Source organism: Geotrypetes seraphini, chromosome 2, assembly GCF_902459505.1.
Source record: "Geotrypetes seraphini chromosome 2, aGeoSer1.1, whole genome shotgun sequence".
NCBI lineage: Eukaryota > Metazoa > Chordata > Amphibia > Gymnophiona > Dermophiidae > Geotrypetes > Geotrypetes seraphini.
Genome location: NC_047085.1, coordinates 364,370,143 through 364,397,419, shown reverse-complemented (window position 1 = coordinate 364,397,419; position 27,277 = coordinate 364,370,143). Strand labels below are relative to the sequence as shown.

At 42.6% G+C, this 27,277-nt stretch overlaps 1 protein-coding gene across 5 annotated transcripts in view; it reads right to left on the bottom strand.

Moving 5' to 3' along the window:
* Positions 1-27,277, bottom strand: part of ITPRID1 (ITPR interacting domain containing 1) — a 219,089-nt gene that overhangs the window by 25,632 nt on the left and 166,180 nt on the right. For all 5 annotated transcript variants that reach the window (XM_033930566.1, XM_033930567.1, XM_033930570.1 and 2 more), the window contains 2 exons: positions 13,412-13,494; positions 5,210-6,601 (listed from right to left, as the gene is read on the bottom strand). In XM_033930566.1, the coding sequence (XP_033786457.1) occupies positions 5,210-6,601; positions 13,412-13,494 (1,475 nt within the window). The remainder of the gene's footprint in view (positions 1-5,209; positions 6,602-13,411; positions 13,495-27,277) is intronic.

The window sequence follows — 27,277 nt, the reverse complement described above, 5'->3', positions numbered from 1 at the left end:
CTTCTGGAGCAGAGCCAGCAGACGAGTCATCGCGGGACCTTCCAGTATGCGGCTGCTGAGTCCGCTCCAGAGCAAGTACGTCGGAGTGGGACCTTGCTGCATGAAGGGAGAGAAAAGAGCAGGATTGCTGGAATGGAAGAGTGGTGGAGGGAAAGAAAGGGTGCAGGGTGGTATGGAAGGGTGGTGCTGATAGAACTGATGTACAGAGAAAGGGGAGAGACATAAGGGGGGGAAGGATATTGGAGAGAAAGAAAGGGGGCAGATGCTGATTGAAGAGGGGTGGATGGTGAGAGAAAGGGCAGACATTGGATGGTAGTGGGGAGCCTATGCTGGATGGAAGTACAGATGGGAGAGATAAGGGAGCAAATGCAGGAAGAAAATGGGAGGAGAGAAAGAGGGGAGCAGACACTGGATGGAAGTGGACAGAGAGAGGAGAAGGTACTAGATGGAAGGGTTGGAGAAAGAGGGTACATGATGGAAGGAGGGGATAAATAAAAGGATGGCACATGATGGGGAGAAAAGGATTGAGTTAGGGAAACACTGGAGGGGTGAGGGAATGAGGTGGCAAGCTTTAAGTAGACAGTAAAAAAGGATATTGATGAGAGGGTAGTAAGAACGTAATCTAGACAGATGCAGAAAATAAATTGAAAAGGAAAATGAGGGAAGAAAGGGAAAGAGATTGCAGAGGAGAGGTTGGGAGAGGGAAGGAGAGGAGAGAGATGCCATACCAATGGGGGTGAAAGAAGAGATGGAAGGGGGAGACATACAGTTTTTGGAAGGGGTATAGAAAGAAAGAAGATGCCATATAGGGGAAGAGAGACAGCAGACAGTGGATAGAAGGAAGAGAGTTACAAGAAGATGAGGAAAGCAGAAACCACAGAAGACAAAGCTGGAAAAAAATTTTCTATTTATTTATTGCTTTAGGAGACACGTGTCACTGTTTCTGTGGTGCACTGTATGCAGAGTGCAGCTTCTTACTGGTTCAATTTAACTTTTGTCTATGTATTTCTATTTTATCCCCCCTTTTACAAAACTGTGGAGTGTTTTTTAGCGCCAGCCGTGGTGGTAGCAGCTCAGAATTCTATGAGCATCAGAGCTGTTACCTCCGTGGCTAAAATCCACACTACAGTTTTGTAAAAGAGGGAGGGGTTAGTTTGTGATTACATATTCCATACTAGGCGGAAGTGTTTTGTGTGTTCGAAAGATATGTTTTTTTGTTAGGATTGACGGTGTAGGATTGATCTGTACTAGTCTGGTTTGTTTAGTTTTACAATGGGTGTATTGCTGTTGTACTTCTCACTGCAGTATGTAAGATGCTGCCTTTTCCTAGGTACTCATGTGTGACATGTGGCTTGTTACTAAAAATCATGTTTTTCGTACAGATGGGGGGGTGTCAAAAAAATGATGGGCCCCGGGTGTCACATATGCTAGGTACGCCACTGAAAAAGAGTCCTATGATTTTTCTTGCCTTGGCCTTTCCCTCTGGAATTCTCTTCACTCCTGCATTCATTTTGAGAACTCATTCCTTAGTTTAAAGAATGCATTCAAAACTTGGCATTTGAGCATGATTTCTGCACAGCCTCTGGTGCTGGGAAGCAATGCCTCTTGTAACACCTCCTGAATTTATTTCTTCTTGCCCTTCTCTCCCCCCTTCCATTTTTTCTCTATCCATTTTCTTTCTTTCCTTGAATTGCTTTTAATGATTGTATTCTGCGCCATCTTTCTGCTTTATTCAGCCTTATTGTTGGAATAGCAAATGATATAAGTAAATAAATACATTCTACCTGATATTCAAAGCAATTTAAGGGGACAGGAGTGGCTCCTGCCTGCTCAAATCACATGCTCTACCGCTGATATTCAGTGGCATTGAACTGGTTAGTGCCACTCTATATTGTCTCTGACCAGCCATGTTTGAAATGGGCAGGTCTGGGGTGGTGCATGACCATTAATGAAATAAATAGAAAATCAGGGTTTATTTATGGTCATTGTTAAAATGACCTTAGCACGTGGGAATGACCCACATGAGCACTAGTAAATGGACCTCCATAGGTTTCAACAAGTTTCTGGAGATGTTCCAAGAATTGTTAGCCAGATAGACTTATGAGAACTATAACTTTTCCTTGGAAATGAGCTATGAGAAATTTAACCTACTGTTTTTGGAACTGCAGGAAATTTGTGACCTCAACTGGCCACTGTAGAAGACAGGATGCTGAATTTGATGAACTTTGTTTAGACTCAGAAAGAATGGCTTATTTTATGTTCATGTAAAAACAGGCATAACAGACAATCTCTGCATTGTGTAGTTTATAATATTGTCAAGACAAACAAGTAATAGCTGTATTCTATACCTTCCCCCCAAAAAAACCAAAACAAAACCCTAGAAGAAAGAACCTGTATGCAAAAACCAAAAGTTTTGAATTTGAAGACAAAAGTAGGGCTTTTAAAGACAAAAGTAGGACTGAATAATAGACTTTCGAAAAAAAAAACCAAAAACTAAAAACACTGAAGAATCAAGGTCCAAAAAGGAGACTGAAAGGTTTATTAATAATCACCATAATGGAATCTAAACAGTCACAAATATTCAGAAGACCAAACACGGCACCATGTTTCTGTGGAAAGGAACCACCTGCCTCCAAATAATCTGTCTGGATTAGCTGTGAAGTGTTAATCAATTGATAGAATTATAAATGTGATGTGTTTTACCACATGCCATCATCTAAAATTCAAAACGCTATGGGGCTCATAATCAAAAGAGAAAAACATCCAAAAACCGGCCTAAGTCGGCACTTGGACAATCATCAGTCAAAAATGTCCAAGTGCAGATAAACATACTGGGTTTTGGACGTATTTATAAATGACCTAGGCCTCCATAGTGCTGCTGAACGACCATAGATAAACGGGGCGTGTCAGGAGGAGTGTCGAGGGCGGGATTGGGTGGGACGTGGGCAGGCTTAGACTTAGTCGTACTGCATGTATAACTGAAAGTTATACAGCACAGGATCGACAGAACTTGGACGTTGTGACTTAGACCATTTAAAACATGGTCTAAGTCACAAAAACCCATCTAAAGTCACCAGATAAGTACTGCAGATACAAAGTACAGACCCTCACACACTACCCCAGTGATCACTGACCCCCCCTTCACCCCCATAAAAATATTAATTACACTTGAAAATTGTGCCTCCAGAACATCATCACCTGGCAGCCTGGCATAGGAAAGCCTAGTTGTGCTTCACAGAGGCATCTTTCAGGGTGGGTTATGGACCCATAGAGAGGTGGACCCATGCCCATAAGCCCCTGTAATCACTGCATTGATATTAAAACATGTGCACTCCCCTATACACCCCCAAAACCCTTTTTTACTAGCATATAAGTGACTTCTGCAGCCATAAGGGCTATTGGGGTGGTAGATAAGTGGATCTAGGGGATCTGGAGGTGGTTTGGAGGCTCACCATGCCCTATAAGGGAGCTGTAGTGAGATGAAAACATGGCACCCTTTTTGTGAAGTTCACAGCAGTGCCCTGTAAGGTACCCCACTATTTAGGTGCCATGTCTGGGTGTTCAGACCCCTCCCACGTCCATCAGGGCTTGTTCTAGGTATTTTTGACATGGATGAAAAGTTGGACGAAAATGTGGTATAAAGATGGACGATTTAGCAGCTTGGATGATCAGATCAGCAGGACATATAGTTAGACAATTTTCGAAATGGAAAATAATTTGGATGTATTTTTCGAAAATGTGTCCTAAGCTATTTTTTACTTTGGACGACTTGCGACTTGGATGAAAACGGACTTAGACGTTCCTTTCGATTATGCCCTTCCACGGGATCTAGCAATAGGACTCTACCAAAACTTGGAACCCAAAGTGGGTCTTCCATTATTTTTCGAAGATCTATTGTTCATCCCTACTTTTATTTTTTACTTATAGCTCTACTCTGCACCATCTGCTTCAAATTTACCTTCTCCTTTTCTCTCCACAGTAGAAAGCTACACTTCTACTTAATTAAGCCACTCGTCTCTTTCTGTCCTGTTGCCCTCATACACCAACACTCTTCTGATTCTCTCTTTGTGTAAACAACATGAGGAAAGGGGTAAGCAAAAATGCTCTGTTCCCTAATTAAGGGCTGGATTCATCAACCTGCCCGATTGGGCCTGATCCAGGCAGGTACGATGAATTCAAGAAGATAAAATATGCAGATGGGGGTGATTGGAGGAATGCCTCTATCTGCCTGCATGGATTGCTGTCTGTGCATGCCCGTCCCAGCCCTGACATTTTTTAACAATTTTTATTTTATTTTTACATTTTAAACTTTAGTTTTTAGCCCTGCGAGCCCGTGGTTTTAACCTGCTTTAAACCTGTGGGTTAAAACTATGGGCTTGCAGGACGGGGAAGGGCAGGAGAAAGGCGATACGGCAGGAGAGATTCGGGGAAGATCAAGGCAGAGCAGGGCGAGGAGCAGAAGACAGAAGCTGGGCAGAGCAAGGTGGCATTCGGGGGGAAGATCGGGTCAGAGCAGGGCGAGAAGCAGGAGACAGAAGCTGGGCAGAGCAGGGCGGCATTCGGGGTGAGCAGGCAGGAGAGATTTCAGAGCAGAGGGCAGAGAGCAGGCTTCCAGGCGGAAGGATGTTTTCGACTGGTCCCCAGCAGTCACTTCTTCAGTTGATCGGCCAGCCTGGTCGAATGTGAAATTTGGTGTTCTGAATCACATCCCTGCCTAGTATGCATGCGTTTCACCTCATTTGTATGCATGGATTCAAAGCAGATCACAGGAGAGGTAAGTGAATCAGGCCAGAGGGAAATTTGATTGTAAAGGGGTCGCAAACCGATCGGTACTCAATCGGTTTGCTTTGTGAATTTGGCCCTAAGCCCTTTACCTGCCATTTTTCTCTGACTCTCTCCTCCTTTCCTGTGCTGGAGAGGTGAGAAAATGAGACTGATTCAGACAGATTAGAGCAAAGCAGAGAGATGCTGTTTTCCTTGTGGCCCTTCCCCTGCTGTCATATGCAAAGAATAGGAACGGAGGGGATGGGCCTGGACAGACAGGAGCACAAAGAACGACTTTGTTGCTGAAAGCAGTCTCATTTTCCTGTCATCTACTCCCTCCAATATAGACAAAAAATAGCAAATGTTCTCCCATTTGTTTCTATGGAAACCACAGCCACAAATGACATAAACAAACATTTTCCCCATGGACTTCCCTAATACTTACTGGAGAAATCACCTTCAAAGAATCCTGAAGAAGTTTCAGTGTTTGCAAGAGTTCAAACTCAACGTTTGTGCAGGTAGAGCAGCAGTTCACAGGAGTACTTTGCATAGGAGCTATAGGACATGTATGTAAAACACAGCAATGACGAATGCAGGAACAGTGAGAGCAGTGACTGTATTTCTGAGACCAGGTATCCTGGGCATTATCAGATGCTTCATATTTCCCTAAAGATCCAGTGTCAAGGCACATTGATTTTGTAGGGAAACAAAACCCATGACTCTGAGGGGCAACAAAGTCCTTCAAGTGGGCACAGTTGTTCTCCATTTCCATTCCTATAATGTCAGTCTGAATGGAGGAATCCTTCACTCTTTTCTTCTGCTCACCAACCCTCAAAGCTAAGTCTTCTTCATCCTCTTCATCCTCACCATTTCTTAATGACATGAATGCAGATTCATAAGAGTTCTCCTTAATGAAACATTCACTAAAAGGAGCGTTTTGCGAGCCGGACACCAGATTTGACGACATCTGAATGGTGACAGATTTGTAAAAATTAGTACTTGTTTCCGTAATCTGGATAGGACCCTTTGATTCAGTCTGTAAAAATTCTGTTCTGCTACAGGGAGGCTCTTTGCTTTGATAACAATCAGACTCGTATTCATCTTCAGTACTGTGAGCGCTAGCATATTCAGTATGAGCACTCAAATTAATCCACGTATTTTGGACTGGAGAAAACTTCATTAGGGTAACTGAGTTCATCTTTTCCGATGATTGGTCCATGTGGTGTGAATCCATATCCCATACAGAGCCTAAAACAGGAAATGATGTAAGATCCTCATTGTAGACATCTGGGCTGATTTCCTTTCCCAGCACAACGCTCTGAGTATTCTGCTGGTATAAGTTCGTGCACATCGCTTGACCTTTTTCATTCAGAGGTCCCTCTCCTTGGAAGACTGTGTGGACCATGTAAAACGGTACAAAACAATCTGATTTGGCTGCAACAGTATCAACCTCATCCAGATCACTGATGTGGTCACCTGTTGCTGATGTTTCCATGCAGCTCAAGATGTGTTCTCTTGCTTTGATACTGTTTCCTTGCTGGTCCATATCAAGCGCCATACCTTTTCTGCAGTTCCCAGACAGAAGTGGAACAGGCTCCTCTTCGTGTGTTATTGAAAGCAAGCCATCTTTTCCATCACCATAGCTGTCCTGGACTGTGTTTAGAGCGGCCTTGATGAAATCAGGTTCAGAGTCTGCCACAGCAGAACTATATGTAGCATCTTCTGATTCAGGCTCGCAGTCCTGGTAGGAAAATACGAAATCGCTGCTGCGGGGCAGCTTTGCTTGATTATCAGTGCTGTTGGAGTTAAGATTGAGGGTTTCAGGAAGGTATGAGTTCTGAAAGAAAAATAAATTGACAGCTGGATTTCAGGGTAGTATCAGTATCATTGCATCATTAGATTAATCAGTACCTTATAACGATAACATTCTTATTGATTATACGTATCATGCTAAACCTGTGCATACCAAACGAATCTTAATTGGAAATATATAGTTGATGGACATGGCGCTCAGTCATTCATGGAGAGATTAGTATCTGTAAGAAGAAGCATTAAGGGCACAGGGAGAGCTCTATCCTACCTTGGATGCATGCACTTTTTTTTTTTTCAAGTATTTTACTATGCAGTCAATAGGCCACTAATTTTATTACTACCATAAAAAGGGCATGAGTAAAAGGAATCATAAACATGTAAAGATGCATTTTATAAATTATGCAAGAGAGTTGGGACTTGATCCAAACCAAAAATATTTCAAAATGTGGAGGAGTGAGCCAGCCAGAGATGTAGAGGGCGCTGTGAGGAAAACATAAATGGATGAATCCCCTGACATTAGCCTGCAGAGAATACAGAGCTTTCTTTCACTCATTTTGGCCCTCCTTTTCTATCGATTATTATATTTCCAATGTTCTTCCCTCCTCCCCTCTTCTATCCCTCTCTTTTTATTTCTTTTCTTTCACTACCCTCCATTTATTACTATTTGTATATCACTCAGAAGTTCTTTAATGAGTTGCATATCAAGCCTTTATTACACTTGAATCTTGAGAGAAAGAAAGATCTGTGCGGCTTTAAGAAAGAGAGGGACAGAGAACAAGGTGCAGCCAGGAGGAAAAAACAAAATCAGTGAAAGGTAAGATTAATTGTTTGGACTGCAGAGCTGCCAAATTACCCAGATTAGCTTACTTTGTTTCAACATTTTACAGACCACCCTATGCATGGATATGGTTACCAGATGTCCGGGAAAACCCGGACATGTCCTCTTTTTAGAGGACTGTCTGGGTGCCTAGCAAACTTCCAAAAATAGGTACCGTAATTTGTCCAGGTTTTGGAAAGCCCCAACCTCCTGGCCATGTCTGGAGGACCTCTGAGCACATGCTCGGAAACCCTCTAGATGTGACCCTGAGGTCAAAAAACAAAGACAAGGCTTTGTGGGGTGGGGCTAGAGGTGGAATAGGGTGGAGCTAGAGGCAGAATGGGGCATGGCTGGAGGCAGAACAGGGTGGGGCCATGTGTCCTGGATAGCATAAGAACATAAGAATAGCCTTACTGGGTCAGACCAATGGTCCATCAAGCCCAGTAGCCCGTTTTCATGGTGGACAATCCAGATCTCAAGTACCTGGCCAAAACCCAAGGAGTAGCAATATTCCATGTTACCGATACAGGGCAAGCAGTGGCTTCCCCCATGTCTTTCTCAATAACAGACTATGGACTTTTCCTCCAGGAAATTGTCCAAACCCTTTCTTAAAGCCAGCTATGCTATCTGCTCTTACCACAACCTCTGGCAATACATTCTCTGAGTGAAAAAAATGCCCTCCTAATGGTTTTAAAAGTATTTCCCTGTAACTTCAACGAGTGTCCCCTAGTCTTTGTAATTTTTGACAGATTGAAAAATCAATCCACTTGTACCCATTCTACTCCACTCAGGATTTTGTAGACTTCAATCATATCTCCCCTCAGCCTTCTCTTTTCCAAGCTGAAGAACCCTAAACTTTTTAGTCTTTCCTCATATGGGAGGAGTTCCATCTTGATTGCCAGAGTGTCTTGCAATACATTACAGGAAAAACACCTAGTTCATATAAAAAAATAAGGAAGGCACAAGATACAGATAATCTGCTGAACCCTACCGATTCAAGCCCATCCATTTATTTAAGTGTAGGCATAGGCGTCGGAACTAGGGGGGGGGACCACAGGGGTCATGGCCGCCCCAAATATTGCAGATGCTTTGGTTCCTCCTCTTCCTTCCTTCCTCCTTCCCTCCCCCCAGCGGGACCCTGCGGCACCATCAGCTCTGGACTTCCCCATACCTGCTCCCCCGCCCCAATCGCTATTATTTTAAATGTTCCGGCTGCCGAGGCACAGTGTCCACCAGATGAGACTTTTGCCGTAGGCCTGTCCTGGAACTCTTCATGCAGTAGCAACTTCCTGTTTCCGCTTAGGCGGGCGGCTTCTGCATGAAGGGTTCCAGGGCAGGCCGGGGTTAGAAGTCTCATCTGGTGGATACAGCACTGCGGCTGCCATAACATTTAAAATAATAGTGACCCGTGAGGAGGGGGAGTAGATGTGGGGAAGTCCGGAGCTGCAGGGCCGGCGTTTGAGGGGGTAAGAATAGGCATTCAACACTGATTCTGAAATGCAGCCTGCAGCCTCTCTCCCCAGTTCCTTGTGCCATATTCCACCCCCAATGACGCAATTTCCTTTTTCAGCCTAGACGGACCATGGCACAAGGAACACGGTGAGGAAGGCTGCAGGCTGTGATTCACCATTCATCTGTAACAAAAAACATGAGCGGAGGTGAAGGGGGAGGACATCCTGGGCCAGGAAGCCCCTAGGACTGTTTTTTTGTTTGTTTGTTTGTTTTTAAATAGAATGGGGTATGGGTTGCAAAGACATGCCAGGTGGAGAGTGAAGGGGAAGGACTTATAGGGCCAGAAACATGGAGGAACTAGTGGGCAATGGTCTGGAGGGATAGAAAAGAGAGTAGTTGGACGTGGGGTGCTGTAAAAGAAAGGGGAATGAGATACTTGAAGGGAAGACGGAAAGAGAAAGGTAGAGAGGGTGGACCTGGGGGTGGTGTAGAGGGAGATGTATAGAATAGGAGGATAGTTGGAAAGGAAGAGATATGACATGGGAGGGCAGGTGGGAAGGCGGGGAAGAATAGATGTTGCTCAGGCTGGGAGGGGGTTGGAAAGGACAGATGATGCATGGATAGGGTGCTGGGAAGTGAGGGAAAGAGGGGTGCTGCCAGTGGGGGAGGGAAGAGAAAAAGAAAATTGTTGTATATAGGTGCATGGAGCAGGAGGGAAAGAGAGATGGTATACATGGGGAAAGGAAGAAGAGGGAGAATTGTTAGACATGATAGTGGTGGAGATGAGGGGAAAGAAAAATATTACACTGGGAGGGATGACTCAAAGAAGTGAGAGATGTCAGATTCTGGAGAAGGGTGATGGAAGGAGAGAGTTCTCAGACCACTGGAAGGGGAAAGAGAGATGCCAGACCAGATAAAGGAAGGATAGAAGAAAGAGACACCAGACTGCGGGAAGGAGAGGAGAGAGATGCTAGACCATGGGAAGAGGGAGGGAAGGAGAGAGATGCCAGACCATGGAAGAGGAGAAAGATGCCAGACCATATGAGGGTGTAAAGGGGGAAGATTAATGTCAGATCACTGGAGAGAGAGGGAGAAGATGGTGCACAGGGATGGAGGGGAAGGAGGAAGAGAGGGAGGAGATGGTGCACAGCAATGGATATGGTAGGGAAGAGAGATAGAAGAAATGCTTCTTATGAGATAGATGGGAATAGGGGAGAAGAAAGAGAGAGAAGATGGGAAGGGAAGACATGGAAAATTAGATTTTGAGAAGAAAGCAGAAAAATGAAAGAAAGCTGAATGTTAAAAGTTAACGCCAAAGATGAATGTAGGGCAGAAAGTGAAGAAGGAGAGAAAAACAGCAAATGGATAAGAAGGCCATGGAAACACGAATACAGACAAAAAAAGAAGTGCAACCAGAGATTGGGAAAAGATGATTAGATCACCAGACAACAAAGGTAGGAAATATGATTTTATTTTCAATTTACTGATTGAAATGTGTCAGTTTTGAGAATTTATATCTGCTGTCTATATTTTGCACTGTTCAGGAAGAAATTAATTTCTTTCTATTTCTCAGATGTTATGATGCATGTAGAGTTTGGCATCTTAGGGTTTCATTTGTGTATAATAGTACTTTTAGTTTGTGGTCCTGTGTTTGCAAAGGGGTTATTATCTGTGTTTTGCATGTGTGACCGAGGCCATATGTTCTGGTAGGAATGATTGTTGAGAAGCATACAGTGTACTTTGTGTAGTTTAATTTTGTGTTTAACCATTATGTATTGTTAATAAGATTATATTATGTGTGTGTATATGAAAAAATGAATGGGGAAAAATGGTATTACAATTAATACTATCATTATTATGGGAGTGGGGTCAGGGGTGGGGCTTGGGTAGAGTCTGGGCGGAAATTTTGGGCCACCCCAAACAATAAAGCATTCTGCTGTCTATTTGGTCTGATTTGGGAATTGATAGCACCAAGCTGAAATAAAGGGGAATGGTGTTTCAAAGGGAAGCTACTAAAAAATGGAAAACACCAAGGTCCCCTTTTATTATGTTGCACTAGGATTTATTATCGCTGGTCACTGTGGTAAAAGCTCTGACATTCATAGGACCTGTGATTTTTTTTTTTTAAAAAGCCCTAACACAACTTGATAAAAGGGGGCCCAAGTAATGTATGCTTTCAAGACAAGTAACTTCTGTAGAGTGAATAATTTGAGCAAAGGGGTCTACCATTTCAGTCAGATATTCTGGTATGCCAATGAACCATCATTAGAAGTTTGAACTTGATTATCTAAGTGATAGGAAGTCAATGTTTTGGTCAAGAAGTGGTGGAAGGAGACATTTTGACCAGTCCTGTTTGGAATTTAACACAGTATGGTGTTTATTTTCTTTGATTCTATCCAATGAAATCAATACTGCAGCTCCTATAATGCAACAGGATAAGATTGTCAGAAATCCAGGACTGGTCTAAAATCTCCCTCTTGGAACTGGGTAATTTGGCAGCTCTGGACCCATGTGATAGCTCCAGGTCACAGAGGACAGATTGAACCAGTCTGGGTTTTACTTCCACTGAAAAAAACTGTTTCAATCAGTTCTCCATGACTTGGAGCTATCTGATAACTCTAGGTGAAGCTAATTGTTGACCTATAGGGTCCAATATTCAAAATGATGTAACCAGTCAGCAATGGCTGCTGCCCAGTTTAATCGCAGATAACTGGCTATCCCTCAGTGTTCAGTGGGAGATAACTGGTTCTCTCTGCTGAATATTTATAGTTAGCGCATAACTGTGAGCTATCTGAGGGGTATTCTGAGGCATTTGAGAGGCAGGCCACAGTTATGCTCTAATATTCAGTGCTGACTGTGCAAGGTTGGTGCAGAGATAGGGCCGCATAAATAGCTATCCTATTATTTTGTGCTAGCTGATACCCAGTTAGTGATGAATATCAGCTTAACTAGGAAAGTACCAGCTGACCAGCGAAAACCTGGATATTCAATGCCCCTCACTTTAAACAGCTCAGCATTGAATATCCAGGGTTAGCGCTGGTGGCGGGCAATCACCCCACTGCTCTCCACTGGCTGAAAATCGCCCAGAATATTTTTAGAATAGGGGTTATCAACCCAGCCCTTAGGTCACACTAGCCAGTCAGGTTTCCAGGATACTCACAATGAATATTCATGACATAAATTTGCACAGAATGGAGATAGTATAGTGCATGCAAATATATTTCTTTCATAGTCATTGTGGCTATCCTTAAACCTGGCTGACTAGATGTGTCCCAAAGACTGGGTTGAAAACCCATGATTAGGAGAGGAAGTGACGGCTCTCTTGGGAAAGTCTATCAGAAAGACAGAAGCATGACTGGATGGGGTGGGGATAATCTGAAAGTTCTTAGGTTGGTAGGTGATATTTGTTTTAAAAAGCCATGAAAGCTTGCTTCTACGGATAGGGTGAAAGGATGTTTGATTGCTGCATGGAGTTTATATCACTGTATCTATCTCTATGCCTAGGATGCCTTGGTTCCTCAAAGAAAGCAATTGTATTAGGATTAACAGACGTTCGGGAAAATCTGCACATGTCCTCTTTTTAGAGGACTGTCTGGACTTTCCAAAACCCACAGTTTGTCCGGGTTTTGGAAAGCCCCGAGCACTGACCACATCTGGAAAGTATGTGCGGATGGCATCACACACAACCACACATGCTGGAGGCCCTCCAGACGCGGCTTGGAGTTGTGAAAAAAGAGAGGAGGCTTTTTGGGGGTGGGATTGGAGGCAGAATGGGGGAGGGCTGGAGGTGGAGCAGGTTGGGTTGGAAGCAGAACAAGGCAGGGCTGGGGCAGAATGGGGTGGGGCTATGCGTTTGGGTTTCTCCATTATTAAACATGGTAACCCTAAATTGAGTGGTTATAATATTTGAAGCAAACGTACTTTGGTATGGTTGTAGAAGTATGTAGTCTATAAGGAGGAATTGTTTCTTGGTAAAGTGTTTATTTTGGGGAGGAGGAAAGTATCCAAAAATGGACTGGTTCCTCATATGGCTTTCTTTCAGGATCAAACCAAAAAAGAATTGACGAGAGCTTTAACCTCCTAGTGAGAATTGATACCAGCGTCCAATATAATAAAGAAAAAAATCTTGAAAATAAAGATAAAGGGGCTTCAGTACGGGCTCAGTCGGCCTTTCGATTCATTTATAGCCCCGGGCAAGTGCTTATTGCCCCGTACATCATAGTGTCCCAAGAATATATAAAAGGTGCTAATAAACACAACAACGCTAAGGGCTCCTTTTAAAAAGCCGCGCTAGGGCCTTAACGCGCAGAATAGCGCGTGCTAAATTGCCACACGCGCTAGCCACTACTGCCTCCTTTTGAGCAGGGAGTAGATTTTCGGCTAGTGCGTGCTATAGCGCGCGCTAATCCAGTCCGTGCACTAAAACCGCTAGCGCACCTTCGTAAAAGGAGCCCTAAATGTGAATTCAAATCGGGAGAAAAAAAGCTGAGAAGCGCTTTAAACCCCCCCCAGAACAAAAACTTCAAAAACAATCATGTGACTGATCAGAGGGCAGTTGACTCTTACCTGCTGAGGCAAATGCTCTGGTGGGTCTTCCAAAAATCCACTGCTGTCTGATTGGCAGCTGTTTGTTCTTGTCATCTCAGCGTCTACCCAAAAAACATAAAATTCAGATTTACTGCAGATTAAGTATTTCATAAGCTACATATGCATATTCGAATTCTGACTATGCTATGTCTAAACTCCTCCCCTCTTGCCCCGGCGATCGTGCTCCCCCCCTCCCCCCCGTCGAGTACGATCGGGCCAGGAGGGAGCCCAAGCCCTCCTGGCCCCGGCGACCCCCCCGACTCGATCTGGCCAGGAGTGAGCCCAAGCCCTCCTGGCCCCGGCGACCCCCTACCCCCCACCCCCCACTACAATACGGGCAGGATATGTATGCACTTCAATTTTGGAAGAGGTCATTTATGAGTTTATATGACCATATACATAAAGGAATGACTACACAATTACATCCTTAAAGCACACTGCCACAGAGGATTCCTTTTACTAAGGTGCGCTAGCGTTTTTAGCGCACGCACAAGATTAGCGTGCGCTATAGCACGCGCTAGGCGAAAAATTACCGCCTGCTTAAAAAGAGGCGGTAGCGGCTAGCATGCGCTAAAACCACTAGCGCACCTTTGTAAAAGGAGCCCAGAGAGTGCTTACTGGTAAATTAGGGGGTAATATTCTGACGGCAGCAGTCAGCAGGCCCCAGAAATGAATATCCGGGGCTGTCTCACTGCTAGCTGACAGATCTTATGCAGGTCATACCAATATTCAGCCGGGGAACACTTAAAACAGATATATGGACTCTGGCTGAATATCGGCCAGCACCCACAATTATTTTACACCCTTTTGAAGTCTCCTCCCCCCCAAAAAAAACAGCCCCCATTGTTTACTTCCTCTTCCCCAGCCCATAACATTAATAACCCACCCTCCCAACAGAATGTCCTCTCCACTGCCAACCCTCCCTCCTCCAATCTAAATAGGCCCCTTGGGCCTGCCTTTGATCCCTGATGGTCCAACAGGGACAGTGCGGGCAGAAGCCAATCCCACTCTTTCCTACCCCTAGCATCAGCATTCTCTAGCATAGGAACATCCATCCTATATATTGTGAGGTTGCTCTGAGTAGATTCCCTGTTAGACCCCCAAAAAGTTTGAGGAAGGAAGTAATCAGCAGCCCTAGACCTAGAACTGTAACTCAGAGGAAGTTTTGACCCAGAGAACAAGGCTGCAAATTCAAAGTAAGATCTGATAGTTCGTAGTCTCCACAAAGTAAAATAATTTTTACATACTACTGCATCTATCTGAGTTTTCATAGTAAGATGCTGATCTAAAACGACTCCTAATATTTTAATCGTTGGATGGATTGTACACTCTGTGAAGTAGAATGTTGGATACTACTATTTTGTTAAGATGTTTCATTGCCCTTCACAGTACCATGTACTGTATTTCTCTTTCGTTGTTTTTTTATTTTTGTTTTTGTTACTTGAAACTCAATAAAATTTCATGAGAAACCCCCCACCCCCCCAGACAAAGTGCTGGGTTTTGAAAACCTATATGGACATGTGCACATAAATCCAGACATCTTGTAACCCTACCTCAGAGTGAGGAGCTGTTAGAGGGCATTCACTTGGAGGAAACCCAGCCTGGTGATACAGAGGAAGCTGGTAATGCCCGAAGTGAAGAAGATATGGAGTTACGTAGATGAACCTTTCCTTCTGTTAGCTTTTTGTTCCATTTTTTGAACTCTTTAGTTCTTATCTGGGGGCAGTATGGGTGGGCCAGTGTGGAAGTTACAAACACTACAAGGGTAGTTGCTGCCTAAAATAACCCTGTAGGAGGAACTTGGACAGAGAACAAGGTTTATGTTAATTTAGTCGGTGGAGGGTTTGTTGCCAGTGAAGCAAACACAAATTCTTCTTTGTTTTGGTGGACTAAATAGGAGAAAGTCAAGGAACTTGAGAGGGAGAGGAGAAGAGCCAAGAGGTGGTGGAAACTTGAATTTGTTAGAGATTGTGAACCTCTCCTGGGAGGGCTTAGAGCTCCCAGGATAAAACTTTGAATCAGAGTACTGCAGAGTGAACTAATCGGAAAGGGGATAAAGCTGTGATTTTGTTCTTGTTTATTAGACTGGAAACAAGAGAGAGGGGTCTCTGTTGTGAGGACATGAGGGATATAAAGCTATTGAAAATGACTTTAATGCAAGCTGGACACTGCTGGATATATAAAATTTATTTATTTTATTTTTAATTCTTTATTCATTTTATAACTTACATCAAGTACATCAACATTGGTATTAACATTTTAACATAGATATATCACTTGAAATTCTACAATTAATCTTATCAAATTAAATGTATCCCTTTCCCTCCCATCCTTTATATATTTCATAAAAACATTTTTCAATAATAAATACCCCCCTCCCCCGCCCAATTTCCATTTGTACTAATCAGGAAAGAAAAATACATACTCATTCTTTACAATAATCTGATAATGGCCTCCACACATCCTGAAATTTATTAAAGTTCCCTTTTTGAATGGCTAATGTTCTTTCCATTTTATAAATATGGCATACTGAATTCCACCAAAAACTAAAGTTCAATCTATTCCAACTTTTCCAATTAAGTGTTATTTGTTGTATGGCAACTCCTGTCAAAATGAGCAATAATTTATTATTTGTAGAGGATATTTGACTCTTAGCTCTCATCTCCATGCCAAATAATATTGTATCATAGGATAATGCCACATGATTTTCTAATAAGCAATTTATTTGACTCCAAATTGATTTCCAAAATTCCATAATAAATGGACAATAGAATAATAAATGGTCTAAAGTCCCTGCTTCAAGATGACAATGCCAACATGGTATTTATTTTATTGTAAGCCCTCCAGGAACACAAAAAAATCCCGACTGTCCTGGAATATGAAGGCTATTGAAGTGGTATACAGTACACTCAGGTACAGTAGGATTTTTCTGTTCCTGAAGGGGATCACAATTTGAGGCAGGATTTGTACATGGATTCCATGCTCAACCCAATGCTCTAACCATTGGGCTACCCTTCTGCTCTGTATGGATCTCTGTGTAACCACACAGACATCCATGTGCCCTGTTTTCCCTGTTCATAATATTGATGTTTCGTCTGTAAAATGGATGTTCATGTCGAACATTTCCAGCACATGGACACATATTTCATATGTATTTTAAAATAGTCTGTATCCTAAAATGCATGCAAGATGGATGCCAATTTGTGGACATACAGACTTGGACATGTTGTTCGTCCTTCCTAAAATGTCGCTCCCCACCAGCTTTGACTATTGCCTTCTTGCCTTGCACCTACTACCATTTGCTGAATCTGCCTTCTGCCAGTGAAGTATACCAACAACGGAAGCTGAAGCAGGCAGCTGCTGTCGCCACTTATCATTTTGCTTCTGACCACCCAACCCTGTCTCTCTGGATTTGGTAGGTTTCTAAAAATTAGGCTACTTCTTTTAAAATTACCCCTGCACTCCACTAGTTAAACACATTCCCATGCCAGGAGCGACAAATCATCTCCTCTTTCCCCTCCGTTTTTATCGGCTGACGGACTTCATTTTATTTTCAGGTTTTGCATTAAGGATATGCAAATACCACTTTGAGAAAGGGAGACTTAGCGTTGTGTTCTGGCATAACAGCTTCTAAAATAAGGACACTTATAAACTTAATTAAGTGCTCCATGTAAAATCCAACTGGTTACTGCCCTCCTAGGAACAATTTACACAACTTAACTCTTCAGCTAACCTTTGAGAGCTCTATCATGCAAGTTATGCTCCATTTAATTAGGTTTTCTATAGACTTTCCTTCAGATAGTGCTGAGTGCTTCAAAAATACTCTCACTGAAGTTTCATGCTTTTCATAATGATCAAATTTCTCAACACATACATCATCTTACAGAATGGAACAGTTCATGTCCGTCCTAAAGTGGAAGTCATGGATATTGGGTTTTCTCTGCATAAATGTCGACAGTACAGCACTGCCTCATAGCACTTATTGTCCTAGAAAATGATTCATGGTTATTACTCATTTCTTAATCCCTCTGGATGGAACTCATTGTCCTAATGTGCCTCTGCCAAGCTTTCTCAGGTGGTACAAAAGGAGTACTTCTAGAAACATGGAGGCTAAAATTTATATGCCGAATGCATGTGTAAATGATTAGAAAAAGAGCAAATGTGTGCATATATGTACACATACCCCTCTAATTCTATAAAAGGCACCAAAAATTGCATGCACCGTTTTGGTCACATAGCCAAAACATGCGCGTAATTTAATTGAATAAGCTAATTAGCACCGATAGCATTTTAACAACTTTAATTAGAATCAACTAAGGGTTACGTGCATACATTTAAGCGCAGGATCTACACCTAAATTTTACACACAGCTCATACAAGGGGCATGGAAATGGGTGGATCAGTAACATTCCTTTCAGTTACATGCATAATTATAGACTACAGGCCTCTACACTAAGGTGAACATACGTCCCGTTTTGAACGGGACAGTCCCGTTATCGGATCCCCTTTCCCGTTGTCCCCACGCACAGCTTCGGGACGCCAAAATGTCCCGTTTTCAGGGACAGCATCCCGAAGCTTTGCGCGGGGACAACGGGACAGGCGATCGCTTCCTGTCCCTCCCCTGCCGCACCATAAAAAAGCCTCCCTCCAGGCATGATTTAAACTTCTCCCCTGGTCCACCGCTGCTGCTCCTCTGCTGCCACTACTCGCACTCGGAAGCCTTCTACCCGACGTCAATTCTGACATCGGAGAGGACGTTCCGGGCCAGCCAATCGCTGCCTGGCTGGCCCAGAACATCCTCTCCGACGTCAGAATTGATGTCGGGAAGAAGGCTTCTGGGTGCCAGTAGTGGCAGCAGATGAGCAGCGGGGTGGACCGGGGAGGAAGTTTAAATCGGGCCTGGAGGGAGGCTTTTTTTGGTGCGGCAGGGGAGGGACAGGAAGTGATCGCCTGGCTAGAGCGGGATTGGGGGCGGGATTGGGGGATAGGGCAGGGCTAGGGCGGGGCTAGGATTGGGGGCTAGGGCGGGGCTAGGGCGGGATTGGGGGCGAGACTGAATATTAATAGATGTCCCGTTTTGATGAAAAAAATAAATGGTCACGTTACTCTACACCTAAATTTAGACACAGGCATTTATACCACATTTCCATGGTTTAAATGGCCACACTTAAATTTAATCATGGTGCCCAGGTGTAAGTATTATTCTATAAACTATGCCTAACTTTTAGAAATGGCTTTTAAAAATGGCGATTTTGAGCAAATCTGGGCCTTCAGCCCCTCCGACTGCATCTGAAGATGCAGTGGGAGGTAGAAACCCCATAATTTGCAGCACATGGCCCTGTAGGTAGGAAGGAGTGGGCTTCCCTCCTGCTGTTTTCTCATCTGAAGGTACAGAGGGTTACAGAGATGTGGGAGGGAGGGTCCTGAAATGTGGGAGGGGGGTGGGGGCAGAGATGTCAAGGGATGTTGGGAGAGTTCTGAGATGTCAGCAGGATATTGGTGATGTCAGGGGGAGGTGGAGGAGTGTGTGGCGCAGTGGTTGGAGCTACAGCCTCAGCACCCTGGGGTTGTGGGTTCAAACCCCGTGCTGCTCCTTGTGACACTGGGCAAGTCACTCAGTCCTCCATAGCCTCAGGTACATTAGATAGATTGTGAGCCCACTGGGACACAGAGGGAAAAATACTCGAGTACCTGATTGTAAAACCGCTTAGACAACCTTGATAGGCAGTATATAAAAACCTAATAAACTTGAAACTTGTCCAGGATGTCAATGGGATATTGGGGATGTCAGTGGAATATCGGGGATGTCAGGGGGATGTGGGGGATGTCAGTGGATGTGGAGGATGGGGATGTGGGGGATGTCAGGGGGGATGTGGAGGATGTCAGGGGGAGGGGTGTAGGGCTCCACAGCTCTGCTGATCTTGGCAGGGGAATCCCCATCAGCTGAGCCACCAGGAATCCCTGAAACCAGCTCAGCTGATGGGGATTCCTCTGCTGCAATCAGACAAGGTAATTGGTGGGGACATCTAGAAAAATTGCTTTTGTACATTTTTCACGTGGACGTTTTTATTTTTGAACATGGGCAAAAAAGGTAGACGTTCTAAGGACCAAAACATATACCTAGCTCATTTAAAAAAATAAAAGATAGATGTTTGGCAGCTTCAAAAATGGACATTTTTCCTCCTGGGTTTGTGGATGTCTTGCACAAAACGTCCAACCTCAGACTTATGCACACTATGGATTATGCCCCTCTAAGTGTTCTTCCTACTCCACCGTTAAGAACTGGGTTTATTTAGAACACAACATTAGTGCATGGAAGACAAAGAACATTCTGGGAGATCAACTCACGTGACAATTCCAGAAAACATGGATGCCATTAATGCCATGACACTGGACAGTTGAAGAATATCCGCTAAAAAGATTTCAGAGACCCTGGAAATATCCCAGGAATGAGTAGGCTATATTATTCATGAGACTTTAGATATAAGAAAGCTCTCAGCCTAATAATGCACCTTGGGAGCGGAAATCCATGCAAAACTTACACCTTGAATGGGGAAAACTTATCGAGAACTACTGCATAAAGGGACCTGGGAGTCCTCATCAGGGAAGATATGAAAGCTGCCAATCAGGTGGAGAAAGCTTCATCAAAGGCCAGACAACTGCTGGGATGCATCAGAAGGAGCTTTATCAGCCGAAAGCCTGAAATCATACTGCCACTGTATAGAGCCATGGTAAGACCTCATCTGGAGTACTGTGTACAGTTTTGCAGGCCGCATTATCAAAAGGATGTGAAGAGGATGGAGTCAATCCAGAGAATGGCCACTATGATGGTATCAGGATTTAAAGACATTCCATTTGAAGAACGTCTGACCAGGCTGCGCCTATATTCACTTAAGAAGCGCAGAGAAAGGGGGGACATGATAGAAACATTCAAATACATCACGGGACGAATTGAAGTGGAGGACAAAATCTTTTTTCTAAAGGGTCCCACGGCGACAATAGGACATCTGCTGAAACTCATGGGGGAAGACTTCACGGTGACACCAGGAAGTACTTCTTCACCAAACGGGTGATTGATCAATGGAATAGTCTTCCACGCCAGGTGATCGAGGCCAGCAGTGTGATCGACTTCAAGAATCGATGTGACAAACAGGTAGGGGTACCACAGAGTTATGCTTAAAAATGGATACCCCAGGGAGGGAGAGCTAGTCTTGAGTGGGCAAACTTGTTGGGCCGCCGGCCCTTATCTGCCGTCATACTCTATGTTTCTATGTTTCTAATGGGTTACCAAGTGTCTCAATGCTGACCAGAAATGTGATCAAGTGGTTGCCTCATAATGCATTTTGGACTGATTTTAGCAGGATTTTTTTGAACCATCTCATAACTATGGATGAAACTTGGATATATATGATCCTGAGACAAAAGAACAATCCAGAGAATGGAGACACAGTGGTTCCCCATGACCCTAGAAATTCAAGACACAGAAGTCATCAAGCAAAGTGTTGGCATCTTTCTTCTGGGACAAAGATAGAATTTTGCTAGTAGATTACCTGGAAAAGAGTGCAACCATCACAGCAAAGTACTTCTCAACAAACTGAAGCAGCAGCTGGCTTACAAACAATATAGCAAGTTTTTGAAAGGAATCTTTTTTCTTCAAGACAATGTCACTCATTACAAGGTGGCCCTTGTGCAGCAGAATTTGGCAGATCTTCACTTTGAAGTTCTGAAACACCTGGCCTACTTACCTGATTTGGCCCCTTCGGACTACTACCTCTTTCCTAACCTCAAGAAATACCTCAAGGGAAGAAAGTACTGAGGTTGGCACTTTTTTTTTTTTTTTGTATAAATCTTTATTGATTTTCAAGTAGTAACAGTGCAAGAATTTTTCTTGGATGGGTTAGGTATTTATATACCACAGTTCTGGTAACCATATCTCAAAAAAGATATAGCGAAATTAGTTAGCTTAGCGGGATTTATAAAAGGTTTGAATAATTTTCTAAAAGAGAAGTCCATTGGCCATTATTGAGATGGCTTGGGAAAATCCACTGCTTATTCCTAGGATAAACATTATAAAATCTGTTTTACTACTTGAGATTAGCTAGGTGATTGAGATCTGAGTTGGCCACTGTTGGAAACAGGATACTGGATTTGATGGACTTTCGGTCTGTCTAGTATGGCGATTCTTATGTTCATATGACAGGCTAGGTTCCCACATAGATAAATCCCAGGCATCTGTAGTCAACACATAAGTAATGATCATACAAACGATGGGTCTGATCTGGTGATCTGCCCAATGTGTATCATTTTCTTCCAGTTTATTCAGCAATGCTTTGATAATGTGCCTGCTAATGAATTATAAACGAGACGTCTACGATTTCTAGAACACCTCCAATCACTCTTCACATCAAATTTTATTTATTTACAGATCCTTAGAAGTACCACCTAGAACTCAAGTATACTCATTGTACCAGGCTTTATGTACTACTTCCTGTGAAATAGTACACACTAATAACAATTTTTATTAATTTATTTCGTTTTCTATCCCGTTCTCCCCAAAGAGCTCAGAGCGGATTACAACATGGGAAGAAGACCACAATTTCAGGATTTTCCCAAGGTCACAAGGAGCAGTACAGGATGTATGTGCTGAAAGGGGACAGATTCAAAACAAATGCTAGGAAGTTCTTCTTTACCCAGCGTGTGGTGGACACCTGGAATGCGCTTCCAGAGGACGTAGTATGGTACTGGGGTTTAAGAAAGGATTGGACAATTTCCTGCTGGAAAATGGGATAGAAGGGTATAAATAGAGGATCACTGCACAGGTCCTGGACCTGTTGGGCCGCCGCGTGAGCAGGCTGCTGGGCGCGATGGACCTCAGGTCTGACCCAGCAGAGGCATTGCTTATGTTCTTATGTTCTTATACCTCACCTCAGCAATGATTTCTAACCTGTACTTTTGGGTTCAGCTTTGGAGAACAGGCAAGCCAGAATCACACACTCCCAAATTCCCTACATGGTACCTTAAGTTGTGCGTGCAAATCGGTGTGCACAGCTGAAAGGGAATAGATTCCATACAAATGTAAGGAAGTTCTTCTTCACCCAGAGAGTGGTAGAAAACTGGAATGCTCTTCCAAAGGCTGTTATAAGGGAAAACACCCTCCAGGGATTCAAAGACAAAGTTAGACAAATTCCTGCTGAACCAGAAAGTATGCAGGTAAGGCACTGGTCTTTGACCTAAGGGCCACCGCGGGAGCGGACTGCTGGGCACATTGGACCTCTGGTCTAACCCAGCAGCGGCAATTCTTATGTTCTTAATTGTTTTAACAAGCCTAACCTTCACCGATAATTGACAATTAACACTTCAGTTAAGTGCACAACTTCGTAGGCCCATTCTGTAAGGTGCTGTGTATCAGTTCTAGTGTGCGAATCTGAAAAGGGGTATAGCCAGGGGAGAAGCATGGGCAGGTCGCAGGCATTCCTAAAAGATGGACGCCCTGTTATAGAATATGCTCTCTACTTGCACCACTTTCCTGGAATTCTCAAAGACTAGGTCCGATAAGGACGATGCAAAAACTTAAACTTTCTTTCCATCACTTAAAGGTATTGTTTCTATTGGCAAACTAGAGAAATCTTATTCATTCAAACTAACAGAGATATGGAACGATATTCCCCTAAGGTTAAGAGAACTAGGTTCGCTTCCATCCTTTCGTAAAAATTTAAAAACTTGGCTATCCTCAAAATTGTAAGTTTTTTCTTCATTTTAAAATAATTTATTGTAAACCGAGTCGAGAAGATGACCTGGTCTATAAATTCAAGTTTTAGTTTAGTTTATATGCTCGATGCACGCACAAGTGAGGTGCAGATATTTAGGCCTGGTTTTCCTTGGCCTATATAGGTGCGCCTACAAATTATGCCGTACACTATGAAAAACAACTTAACTCTGAAGTGTTTTGTACGATAAATGTAAATCTTATATTTTGTATGTTAATATGTAACTTGCCCTGGATAAGGGCGGTTGAGAAATAAACAAATAAACTAACTAACTATAAGGAACAAAACTGGATCTTTAAATTGAACTCTGTTGCTCCATTTGGGCTGAATGCGGAGATAGAGTGAGTAACGTTGCTCTGACTGAGCTCTGTGGCTCGCGTAAGTAAGATCAGCTGTTATTTGAAATGCAGACTTTTAAATTCTACCTACTAAACGCCGCCACCAGTTTCAAAAGCTGAAATAGAGTGAGAGAGTGTTGAATATGAAGAATTTATCAAGAAAGATATTAAGTAGAATGTTTCACTAAGCAAAAATATATAAGCAGAAAGAAAATTATAGGGGTTTTTGGACCAATGAGTGAGAATGTAACTGATGGAAACTGACAGATGTATATTTTATGAAAATTCGCAGTCTGGTTTTCTGAGGTCCTTTCCCCTGTTGTAAAGTAAATTAATTGAGAAAAATAATTGAGTTTCATTTAATAGACAAGTACACATACACATCTGGGGAAGGGGATGTGGAGGAAGGGAAGGGAATGGTATTCGAATTGGTCTAAGGATTTTATGAATAGTTTCATGAAGGTTTGATATAAGAACATAAAAACATAAGAATTGCAATCTATTTACTTTTTAATTGGGAGGGTGGGATAAATTTCTTTGTGTTGCAATATTTGAAAGTTTTGTTGCACTTATTATATAATGTACATATATGTGAATCATTATTGCGCATTTGTTGTTTGAAAATCAATAAAGAATTGGTAAAGTAAATTAATTGACTCTAATAGTCAATTCATCAAATGAAAATGTGGACTGTGTGATTTGGTAAAAAGTTAATGCTGCATTATATGTTTGATCTTATTGGGAGAGTAATTGCTGAAAGTGATCAGCATCCATCTGGTGTTACAATTAAGTTTGAGCCTGGTTCATATCCCACTGCTGCTCCTTGAGATATTGGGTAAGTCACTCAGCCCTCCATTACTTCAAGTACATGAGCCCTTCAGGGACATGGAAAAAAAAAACCTAGTGTACCCGAATGTAACTCACCTTGAGCTACTACTGATCAAATCAAATCCTGCTCTGACTGTGGTGAAAAACAATGCAGGGCATCATTAAAGAATACCATCTTCTTGTGGCCACAGCAGGTGCCCAAATTGGGCTCCAAAAGTTGAGCATTATTTCACTATTTTTCAAGTACCTTTCTTATTTCTAATCTTAATGTATATTTTCTGTAAACCGCTTAGAACCTAACGGATGTAGCGGTATATAAGAAATAAATTACATTACATTACATTACTATGACTCCCCATAAAATAAGAAAGTGAGGACTGGCATAACCTTCCATAATGTTTCTCTAAGTCTAAGTACAGTACTTGAGGACCAGTATAGTGTGATAGCAATAATACATATGCAAAAGAGTTATTGGTATACAAAGGCGATAGCAGGCATTTTAGATATCTGTCATGCATATTCATTAGGAATGTCCTGCGCACTTGACACTTGACCTATCTATGACCTTCGAGGACTAAATTTGGACAAGCCTGCTGAATACTCCTTTAACCATCCAGCTATTATTGCAAACAATTAACACCTAACAATACTTTCCTCACTAACACACAACAAGCGTAATCCTTAGTCCCGTGGTATAACAACCGTCCTCAAATCAGATTATGACTTTCCCTTTGGCTAATATACAGCACCAACACATTAACACATCACTGCATATTTTAATGAAGCAAACCAACACTAGCTACATGATGTGTCAATATTCAGAGTATTGTGTGAGAGATACCGTGTTGAGTGCTACATTTTGTAGTGAAATTCTCACCTGTGCTTTTCAAAAATAGGTGTAATGGTTTGTCAAGGATGAAGCCTCTTAGAAGCACGGTCACTCTTTTTTTCCTCAGCACCCTACCACTCATTCCAGTTGGCTATGCCTCCGGCCATATAAGTGGGGATTTGCTCTTCCGAGGTAAGAAATGTGATGGTAGATGACTTTTCGTTCCCGAAGGGAGCATAGACATTGAAAAGTGTCTCCTGCTGGGAGAATGCACCCCATTCTTAAACCAGAATATTTTGACTACAATCTCGCTCTCAAATGAACTGCTAATGTCATTTTAGACTTGCATTGTCCCAAAGAGCTTTCTCCTTCAGCTTTTAGGGTATTATATATAGGCAACATATTGAGGTGCACTTGAACATTCTTTTTATTCAGGTCAGAGGGACCTATGATATTTGCAATTATTTCTGTAGCTTTTCTACCCTACATTGCTCGTCTTTGACCTCATTTCCTGTTTTGTGGTGATTTAAAAACAGAAGAGCCAATTGCTGTGAGAATAATATAGTAATCAGCACTGTAAGTCATTCCAAAATATGTTTGCGAAGAAACACAAGCTGTATTGAAAATATTTGTAAGTCCTGAATTTAGATGACTATTTCTTATCAGTTTATTATAGGATGGGTAATGCAGCATTTCTGTGATGTGGTCACCAGGTGGCAGCAGCTCACAAGCTGTATAAAATTTAAAAGTTTCGAATTTACAGAGACTTAGTCTATACCGGCAGGATAAAAGGTGAAACCAAAATATTAACTAATGCTAATGCTGCTTCTTTAAGAGGGAGGCATTTTAAAAGGCCCAAAAGGATTACGAACTAACATGTCATTATGGATTTAACATGAGCTTTCAGTTAACTGGATATGGGAGAGAATTTTCTTTGCTGCAGCCAACCTGGTCACATTATGGAAGTTTTTTTTAGAAATATCTACACATATCAAGTTTCAAGTTTCAAGTTTATTAAAATTTGATAAATCGCTTATTACACACTAAGCGAGTAACATTAAAATATAAGATAGATCACGAATTCATTGTACATCATTGAAGTGGGTTAAAAACAAACAGACAAAACAAATAAACATGATATATTAGGGAATGGAAAGTAAGAGAGAACAGTTACAATGTTAATATTTATCTTAAATATAAGGAAAAGAAAAACAAATAGGGAAAAAACATGAGGAAAGGGATTGGAATTGTTAAAAATGAATTATTTAAACATTAAATATTAGATAAGATGAATTATTTTAAACATTAAAAGCATTTCTATAGTTCTGAAAGGCATATGCAGCGCTGCAGCAACATTTGCATAGGTAGATTGCATACATATAGAAATGGAAAGTTCTACTAGTTATATATGTAGATTAAGGTTACCAGACGTCTGGATTTCCCCAGACATGTCCTTCTTTTAAGGACATGTCTGGGGGGGTCCAGGCGGCTTTTCAAAACCCAGCACTTTGGCCGGGCTTTGAAAAGAAATTGCATCGGGAGGGGGCATCCGCTCATGACATCATTGCATCGCATCTGCGCATCTCGGGGCTCAAGGCTGAACAAAATGCGGCTATAATCTCTCGAAGAATGTAGAGAGAGGGGAGACATGATTGAGACGTTTAAGTATATCACTGGTCGTATCGAGGTAGAAGATGATATTTTCTTTCTTAGAGGATCCACGGCCACAAGGGGACATCCGCTGAAAATAAAGGGCGGGAAGTTTCATGGCGACACCAGGAAGTACTTCTTCACCGAAAGAGTGGTTGACAATTGGAATGAGCTTCCGGTACAGGTGATCGAGGCCAGCAGCGTGCCAGATTTTAAGAACAGATGGGATGCTCATGTAGGATCTCTAAGAGGGGATGGGTCATCAGGGTGCGATCTTTCAAAGGGTAGCAGGGGGGTGGGTCAATAGAGTGGGCAGACTTGATGGGCCTTGGCCCTTTTCTGCTGTCACTTTCTATGTTTCTATGTTTCCTGCCCAATGAACTGGCAGCAGGGGTGGGGCTGAGGGCAGAGCTGGGGCATAACTGGGTGGGGA